This window comes from Borostomias antarcticus (assembly GCF_949987555.1).
Source record: "Borostomias antarcticus genome assembly, chromosome: 15".
NCBI classification, from domain to species: domain Eukaryota; kingdom Metazoa; phylum Chordata; class Actinopteri; order Stomiiformes; family Stomiidae; genus Borostomias; species Borostomias antarcticus.
In genome coordinates, this window is record NC_140248.1 from 8,923,734 (window position 1) to 8,933,733 (window position 10,000).

The 10,000-nt window shown below is 51.6% G+C and overlaps 1 protein-coding gene across 3 annotated transcripts in view; it reads right to left on the bottom strand.

Moving 5' to 3' along the window:
* abr (ABR activator of RhoGEF and GTPase) overlaps positions 1-10,000 on the bottom strand; it is a gene marked incomplete at its 5' end in the record, with an annotated part of 129,567 nt that overhangs the window by 28,718 nt on the left and 90,849 nt on the right. For all 3 annotated transcript variants that reach the window (XM_084449436.1, XM_084449437.1, XM_084449438.1), the window contains 2 exons: positions 7,947-8,078; positions 8,394-8,491. In XM_084449436.1, coding sequence (XP_084305562.1) covers positions 7,947-8,078; positions 8,394-8,491 — 230 coding nt within the window. The remainder of the gene's footprint in view (positions 1-7,946; positions 8,079-8,393; positions 8,492-10,000) is intronic.

Here is a 10,000-nt window from a genome sequence, read left to right on the forward strand (position 1 = left end):
CACACCCATCTTCTGGCAGCAGTGGGGGGGGTGGGGGTCTTTGATACGCCACAGGGGGTATACATTAGCGCGCGCGTGTGTGTATGTGTGTGTGTGTGTGTGCATGCATGCGCGCCCACGCCCGTGTGTTTGGTGTTTATGATCTATGATGCTGACAGCGAGACAAGCTGCTCCTTTTTCCCTGGCAGTTCTGGTTTTCTTTGTTCTCCGTGCTGTTGTTGTTCTCCTGCTGAGACCGAATGAGGCAGCCATTGTTCCCGCCTCATACCTGCTGCTGAGACCCTGGCCAGCAGCCCAGGCTGAGACATCACTGGACGCTCGCAGTGGGAACGCGGAGCCCTCAGACCGGCTCGACAGCCTTAACGGGCGCGGGACAAACCTTCAGCGTTATGTCCAGGGGCGGTCTCTACTGTAGAATCTACGGTAGTTCGTGGAGAAATGGCAGCCTGGCATCGCCGCCCGCCCTGAAAACATCAGCTCACATAACCGTTTGTCTCTGGATCAGTCTGGCCACGCTCCCGTTCAGACTGAGTTCCGCCCGGCAGATATTTTCCGTGCCAGCCACAGCCGTTTATCTACAGTAATATGGGCCGCGTTTGATACAGCGACTGTACCCATTTGAATTGATGATACGACGCCTAACTCACGTTTCGTTACTCTGATTGGTCATAGGTCTACCCAATTGCGTCCAGAGGCATTTTGGTATGCGACCGTGGATAACACCCCTTGGAAACCGAAATAAAAGTCAGCAGCTCCAGACCTTTCGCATTTCGCAAATTGGATCTGGCTAGAGAAATGGAGCCAACATCTCCCAATCCTCAACATCACTTGGCAGCCTAATAAAAGACGAGTGTCTTTCAACTACAGGAGCACCGCCCTGCTGAGGGTTCCGGAACATTCCGCACAACTCCGTTCCAGCTCCGCTTTGTGACCCTGGTCCGGACCCAACCAACCAGACAAACCGAGCCCACGACTGCATCGTGTTATATCACACACATCTACCCAGAGACCAGCGCGGTATGAGAGACCAGCGCGGTGTGAGTGGGCTTCGGTCTCTCTCAGGGGATGATCCCGTTTCTCTGGCAGGATCGGGGAGCTTTTGTTCTTTGCTGAATTCCAAGCATATAATTGGACACCATCTGGGACTCTTATTTCTTTTTCTATGGCTCTGTCAGCACCCCCCCTCTCTCTCTCTCCCTCCCTCCCTCTCTTTCTCTCCCTCCCTCTCTCTCTCCCTCTCTCTCTCTCCCTCTCTCTCCCTCCCTCTCTCCCTCTCTCTCCCTCTTTCTCTCCCTCCCTCTCTCTCTCCCTCTCTCTCCCTCTCTCTCTCTCCCTCTCTCTCTCTCCCTCTCTCTCCCTCTCTCTCTCCCTCTAACTCTCTCTCTCTCCCTCCCTCTCTCTCTCTAAACGGCCGTGTGGCATATGCATGACCACAGGAGAGTTTACATCTGCTGCTAATCACTTACACTTCCCTGTGTGATTATGTAACTTTCTAATAAGAGCGCCAATTACCTCCGGTCGCCAGTCTGCCAGCTGGGCTGTCAGGGGGGCGGTGTGGCGTATCTGCTGGGCTAAGCCTGCGACAAGCAGCTGCTACAGTCTATCACCTGGAAACACGCTGGGAGAGGGGGACTTACTGGAGGCGTCAGCATACCTCAATGTGACACGTGAAAGTAAATACAACTTTTAAGTGAGGGAGAGGGAGGGAGGGAGGGAGAGAGAGAGGGAGAGAGAGAGAGAGAGAGAGAGAGAGGGAGAGAGAGAAAGAGGAAGAGAGAGAGAGGGAGAGAGAGAGAGAGAGAGAGAGAGAGAGGGAGAGAGAGAGAGGGAGAGAGAGAGGGAGAGAGATGGAGACAGGGAGATGGAAAGAGAGATAGAAAGGAGAGAGAGAAATGGAAGAAAATGCACAAGTAGGACCCTGTTACTTGTGTCTACTAGCACACTCCGCCTGCTCTTTTGACTGGGTGGCCACATGCAGTTCTGTCTAATTACATTTAACAATGCGTGTCTCTTCCTCTCAGCCTCCACATCTGAGCCGGTGTTTCTGGATGGAGCGTGATGGATCCCAATGAAATCAGCCCCTCTCTGTTTTGTCTTCTTGAGGCCTAAAGCAAACCGAGAGCTGGCAGGTCACTTCCTCTTTATTCCAAACCTCAAACAAAAGAAAACGTGATTTCTTGCCTCGCAAGATCTGATACTTCCTTTCCAAACAGTCTGGTTATTCGTGGCACCTGCATTCCCAGAGTTGCGTTTGATGGTGGGAAACGTTTGGAGCCGGGTAACAGAGGCGAGGCTGAGAGGAGGAGTGTCTCTGTTGGGATGTGGAGGCGACCAGACCAGAACGTGGGAGCAGGGCTTATCTGAGGACGGGGAAGCCTGTTAATTGCACTCCATGAATAAAAGGCAATCACTGAGATGATGAGCTTTAATTAAAGATCGCATTGTAGTACCTCTTGACAATGCTAATGCAGGGCAAAAAAAGGTCTAAGTAAAATTACTAAACTAAGTGGAGATGTGAGGTAAATCCAATCCACGCACACACACACACACACACACACACACACACACACACGCGCACACACACACACACACACACACACACACACACACACACACACACACACACACACACACACACACACAGTGTGGCCTTATAAACAGGGAGCATGTGGCAGGCTGGAGTAATGATATCACATGGTACATATTTGTTCCCCATTAGTGGGTGTGTTGTGCGTTTGCCCCAGGAGCCCTACAGTATAACGTACCCCGCCTATAACATACCCCGCCTATAACGTACCCCGCCTGGTGTCCCCTCCGTCATCGTGGACGTCAGGCTCTGTGTGTCGGGCCCCAGGGTTGGGAGAGGGGCGCGGGGTGTGGGGAGGTGGTGGACATGACAGATTACTCCGTTACATGACTGCAGCATGAGCATGATGGATGAGCCAGCCTATTAGACAGGCTCATTCACATCAATACACGGTCACGTACGCGGACACACGCGCGGCACAAAGGGGGCCGCAAACAAAGGGAGAGCGCACACACGGACGGACGTTTGGTCGTCATCCATCGCTATCAGCGCGCACATCTCGTTTAAAAAAAAAAGTGTCCTAGAGGACCCATCCGACACGGAAAGATGCATTCTCCGAGCGGGAACGCAACCATTTTAACTAATAAAACCTTCACAATGCGGCTGTGTTGTTTGCTTTAGAGCAGAGTTTTATGCTCGGTCTGGCCGGGAGGCTCCTCTAATTGGCTGAGGGAGTGCGGCCGGCGGACGGCGGTCTTAAGTTTTACTGCCCCTCCGCAGTAATGTAATGTTCAGTAACGTAACGTTCAGTGTGCCGCTGCTGCTGCTGGTGGCGTTGAGGGGCTCTGCCAGGAACAAAGAGCTTTGTTCCCCCAACCCCCTCACCACCACCACTCCTCTGACGCCTGAACTCTCTGGCTCCCATTATCTCTGGGAAGCAGTTCAGATAGATCTGGTTACCGCTTATAGTCCAGGCAGAATAACAGAGGGGGGGGCGACATACACTCCCCCCCCAGAATACAAACCAATAAAAACAGACCCCGGAGGAGACGCTGAGGGAGGTGGATGGGAGGAGGAGGGGGGGGGCTTTGTGTGTGGGGGTGGTGCGGGGGGGGGGTTGGGTCGTAAGGTTGAGGTGACGTCCCTTGCTGGGGGAGATGTTTGTGGATATTGAGCCGGCGGCCGTGTGCACTGTGGGGACACTGCAGAGCCTGACCAGGTGACAAGCAGCCAAGCCAGAGGGCGGGTCAGGGGAGGTTTGGCAGGTCGCTGCAAGGCTTGATTCATTTCCTCTGTACAGAGCACGGGGCTGTCGGCCCCAAGTGTTGCATAACTGGTCTACTCGGGGAAAAAAAAAAAAGGTTTCTGTGCCAGTGTGGGCACTTAAGAGTTCACACGAGGGCTGTCTCTCAAATGCAAAATGCATGGAAAGAACGTATTCGGAAAGCCAGGCAGCGCAGTTGCTCTGAGCTCAAAGACATTCTGGGACAGTGTGTCCTTGGCAACCATGTACAATACAATCCAATAATAAATATCTTTCTGTCGTTAACTGAACACCTAGGAGACACATATTGATCAGTTTCCCCGATATCCCCCTTGGAGCCGTTTAAGAAACCATTTTTGTTCCCTGTTTGAGTGACAGAGTGAAAACGACCCCTGCCTTGTTGCCCTTTAATGGAGGATTAGCATGGTGACCCTGCTGGTCAAAGGCTGTCTCCTCTGGGTCCGAGGCGAGGAAGGGAGATGTGACTCAATCAGGCAAAGAGCTGGTGCTGCAGGAGCATGTGCGTTTGTGTGTGTGTGCGCGTGTGTGTGTGTGTGTGTGATGGACAGGCTGACCTTCAGGCGCATGCACACACACACACACACACGCACACACACACGCACACACACACACACACACACACAAACCCACTCACTCACTGATTCACAGAGTTGCAGCCTGAACTCACTGGACACCATATGGATCCCGTCTCCATGGAGATAAGGAAGATAAAACCGGACCAGAGGAATTATTGTCTCTCAACATTTTCAATCAGGGCTTATAGTACAGTATGTACAGTATGTACTGTAGCATAGTCTCTATGGATCATCCTCTTTCAACAACAAACAGTCTTCCCTAAATCAAAACGTCCCCTTTGTTTGAATAATGTCAGAGGATACTGCAAATATCAACTTTCCCATCACTGAGGAAACGCGTTAAAGAGGATTAGCTCTTATTCCTGCACGATATGCCCATTTATGGCATTTAAGTATTCCGGAGTGTTGTTAAATAAATCACCGACTCTCCAGAGAGGAAAGCAAAACATTTAGGCTCCTTCCAAAGGAGCTTGACGAGCAAAGAAAACAGCAGAGCTCCAAGAGAAGGTCTTGGCCTCAGGGTACGCACGCTAGCAGGGAGAAGGACTTCACGCCTGCCTCAACATCATTAATATTATATCCCTTATGATGATGTTATATCATCTGTCCTTTTATGCTCCGGCCTTGGAACACCACCTCTACCACTGCCAAGTAACAGGACATAAGCGTAGGTTGTGTGCAATTTCAGTATAGGGTGGGCATCGAACCTGCGACCTACAAGTGAAATGTCCCAGCCGGCGTGTGGCACTGGGAATAGGTTCACGTTCGAGTCGTCGAAACCTTGCCCTCTTATTTAGTGACTTTCGCCCAGCGTTGTCCCTGCTGCAGCGCCGCTGGCGTTCTGCGGAGCCCCGCCTCCTGCTGCTCGCCTCTGTCCCTGTGACAGACGGCGAGGGTCTCGTCCGGGCGGATGATGCCACCGGAGACGAGGCCCAGAGCTGCTCTCCCCTCTGGTTCCGTTTCAACTCAATCAGGTGATCACCCTCTGTGTGATGACTCACCGCTCTGCTCCTCTCCCCCAGTCATCGTCCTCTCTCAATCTCTCTCTCTCTCTTTCTCTCTCTCTCTCTCCCTCTCCCTCTCTCTTTCTCCCTTTTCCCCAGCAACACAGCCTATTCCCAGTTCCACCTACTAACTCAAAGCTGGGACTGAACATGCCTACTGTATTTTGGGGGATCATTTCTGCCCCCCCCCCCACCAAAGCCGCTTCACGCGGTGGACTTCATTCTTTCCTGTGACATGGCTGTTGTTTGGCAGGGAAAGCGTGTTCCAGGCATCTCAGAGACAGTGGTGGTGTGGTGGGTTGACCTCCTGACAGCCATTAGTGCCAACGTGAGTGGACACATCCTGGCTCTACCCTGGCGAGTTAGTGTGAAGAGGTCCTCTCCTCCTCCTCCATGCCCCCGCACTCATCACACACACACACACACACACACACACACACACACACACACACACACACACACACACACACACTTCAGAGCCTAGAGGCCTGCTCCTCTCCAAACTCTGTCAGAAATATAGTAACACAACAACACACCACCCTGCAGCTATGCAGGAGTAACCCCAATGAGCCCCTTAGCAGAGCGTGGGCTGGTAAAGCTAGAGACTTCTAAATCCTGGTAAAGGATTGGGGAGCTGTTTTAATTGACCTTTTAATGAGGTTTTTCCATCCCATTGGACTAATCCTCTCAACAGTATAAACCTAAAGAATGTATGCAACTTGCTCACAAGTCTTTATGGTTTTTGCTTTACTGTAGTGTTTCACTGTAAGAGAGGGTAGTCTACTGCCAGGAAGTGACCTACGTGACTCCTATAAACGGTTGAGTGTGGCAGTGTGGAGTGTGTGTTGAGTGTGGCAGTGTGGAGTGTGTGTTGAGTGTGGCAGTGTGGAGTGTGTGTTGAGTGTGGCAGTGTGGAGTGTGTGTTGAGTGTGGCAGTGTGGAGTGTGTGTTGAGTGTGGCAGTGTGGAGTGTGTGTTGAGTGTGGCAGTGTGGAGTGTGGCAGTGTGGAGTGTGTGTTGAGTGTGGCAGTGTGGAGTGTGTGTTGGGAAACTACTGTAGGAGTAAAGGAGGGGGCATGATAATGATGTAAGCATTACTCAGGTTTCTGACACATCACAGAATGCGTAGAGAGCCACAGAATCTGAACATTCTTCAGTTACTACGCACGGCAACAACTCACAAGCCAGAGGACGAAGTCCACAGTGGTTCCTGAGGGAAGAATAAAGCTGATTCGGCCTAAACAGCTTCTCCAGAGTCAGGAAAAATGTGCATGGCTCCATTTAAGAGGCCCTCTACAAACAAACTCACTCTCCAAATTGGACAGTTGGTGATGGTAGGGTTCAGAGTGAGATTGTTCTTGGCCCTTATTAACCCATCAGTCAAGGACACACTTGGACAAACACGAGGAACTTGAAATGCAATGCATACAGTAAGGAGGCATGTGAAGTATCAGGCAGGAAGTGAGTGCAATGCCAAACGATGTACAGTACGTGACATCTTCAGTATGACTTCCCAGGGTACCTCTCTCCATACAAGGAGAGTTTTTGCTGAAGATGAAAGAAGGTCGGAACCTATAAAAGACAACCGTTCTATTGTTATTCTAGTTTGCCCCAATTTTTGACTCACTCAAGCCTGTTTGAAAGACTTCATGTGGTCCCAAAGCAACCCAGCGCTCATCAATGTGTCTCTGTACGTACTGTACCCGGGGAAAAAATGCTTTTCCGTGTGGCAATCAACCACAAACGGCTACTGCTGTGAAGCATTAACACATGTCTGAGTGGGCAGAGGAGGAAACACAAGCAGGAGAAGCAGGTTCATGAGTAAGACTTTCTACGAAGTGTACTTCTGGTTAGGAGACCATTGCACCACCGGAGAATAACGTGAGAATAACGAGACACAAAAACATGTATTGATAGTAGTTCCTCTCGGGGTATAATCCTAAAAGCTGAGCCCGATTTAGAGAGGCGAATCTAGAGCCATGTGCCTAGGCCATGGGAGAAGCAGCAGGACCCCATCACGACTCTGTGGCCAGCATCAAAGACAGGAGTCAAGCCCTACTTGACCCGATGGCATGACGTAAACAGCACTCAGAAGAACTCGCAAACACAGAGAAACGGTTGCCGATGCTGTAATGTGGTTCTGTCAGATTGTAGAGGGGAGGAACAAGCCAGATTTTTAATGACTAACCACAAACTGTAAAGAGCAACCCAACCAGTTCTGGCCAGAACATTTTCAGAGGGAGTTTTTATTGGGTCTTTTCCCACAACGGAGAAGGGAGAGCACCCCTGATATGACTTTCACTCTCTCAGACAGACAGGCCGACCGACTTCGTCAACGAAGCTCACCACCACAAACCCAACTCCATTATTCACAGATGTCAGACAACAATGAGAGTGAGTAACATGTTGGGAAAGGTCTGGGAGGGGAACTACCTTTCCCTCTACTCCTACCGGACTATGGGGAAGGCCTGCAGTAGAGGGCTACGGTATGTTTCTGTGAGGGTCCATTGTATGTAGTTTCATGTTGTGAGGGGTCGCCCCCGTGCCTCTCCTTACCTGCACCTGCCCCTTCCCCATGATCTTGTCCACGATCTCGTTGTCGTCCTTGTTGAGCTTGGTCTTGTCGTAACACTTCTCGTAGCACAGGATCCGCAGGCACTGGGAGCCCTCCAGCTCAATCTCAAACTCCTACGGGACGCCACCGAGGACAGGAGAACGGGGCTCAGCATTTCACTGGCTTTGTACCCGTACTCTGCACAATGACAACTGAAATCTAATTCACACTTAAATATACTGCAGTGGAGCCAGAGAGCAAGTCATCTCTTATTAATGTCCTACTGTAATATTGTGGCTGTTGTGTTGTGTACTGCGGAATCTGTGTTGCACTGTACAGCTGAGGGAGGGTTTGTGTTACTATGTTTCTACTTATTGTGATATTGTGTGTTTGTGTTGCTGTGTTCGGTGTACCACACTGCAGAGGGAGGGTTGGCGTTAATGCGTTACCTCGTTCCACTGCGGTTCGGTGGTGTCCCTGAACACGCGTGTCTTGGCCTTGCTGACGAAGTAGCCGTAGGAGTCCACCTCCAGGGTGCAGTACAGATCTGAACAGGGGCAGAGCAGAGGAGGAGAGGAGCGGACATTACAATCGAACGGAGAAAGAGACTGCGAGAAGGTTGCATGAAACTGTAGATCCAGTACCGATGCCGAACTTTCAACCGGTCTAATCGCACGCGCACGCAAATACACACACACGCTCAAGCACACCTACCCCACCCCCCAGCTCAGCTAGGCTTATTAACCGGTCTACATGTTGCTATAGCGCCACTCCCTCCAGACCCGGATGGCCATTATAACATCTCTGCCATTATAACATCTCTTCCTCAGCCCTCCCCCCATCCCCCCCCCCCCCCCCCTCTCCGACAGCATGATGGATGGCTACGTCCTCTGACCCCTCACCCCTGGGGCCGCCAGGCCTGGGCTCGGGGCGCGCAGCTTGTTTACACTGCAGCACCGCCGTCACACATGGCCGGGCGACATGAAAACAGTGGTACGACCCGCGCCCGCCCGCCTTACAGGCACGGGTCGTACCACTTGGCAGAGGTACAGTAGGGGTGTGTCAGCCAGACGAGCTGATGGGAACGTGGGGGAGATGAAAGGTGAGCAATCTTTCACTTTCACTGCCGTTTTGGTTTTATGTTTTGAAACACCGGAGTAAAAAAAACAAACACTCCCATCGTACTGGAGCTCTGTGATGTCATCACTCTGAAGGAGGAAGTGACTCGCAGCCCTAGGGTGCAGTATGGGGGGCTACGGTACGTCTAAGGGGGTTCTCAAAATGGAGTCATGCCTGATTAATTACTTTCCACGTCCTCTCTGTATAGAAGACGTCGGCCAAGACGCGCAGAGCTCCGTCTGTCGGACCATACTGGTCCTCGCTGGCCTGGCAACTAAGGGGTCAACACCAAACAACACACCACAGATCGGTCAACACCAAACAACCACAGATGAGCTGCTGTCCCGACCGGTTTACAGTCCAGCAGGTAAATACGTGGCAGGACACAGGCCTACTGTAGTACGCTAAAAACTATTTCACAAAGTAATAAGTAGTACATAACTTTCTATGGCTGCAGAAATAGCTCCTGGCTTGATTTGGAGCCATTCGGAAGCACTGCTCCACAACTGGGTCAGATGTAGTTTTCTGGTCCCCACCTACAGTAGACGCTGTGAACGTTACGGCTGTTTGAGCTGCGAACCCGACACCGCTAGGAGTGCATTCATTCTCCCACGCCGCTCCTAGGTCCATCTAGAAGGTTATTTCCTCTCCATCTGAACTGGGTTTGTGAGCCTGGGCCCAAAAACCAAAACAGGGCCAGAGGGGCCGTATTCACCCTCCTTATCTAGCTTGTTCTAGAAGTACAGCCAGGAGGCCTCGGAAGTGGGACACACAGAGATGGGAAGCATGGCTACTGGAGGTGATTGGTTGAAAGAGCCCCGAGGGCTTTCATTTCATTGGCAGGCCTCTTTCTGCCCTCGTATGAGGGGGTCAGATCTGGCGGTCTGTCCCACCTTCCCCGCTATGTAGGGGCTAATGGACACCGTCCTGGATGACC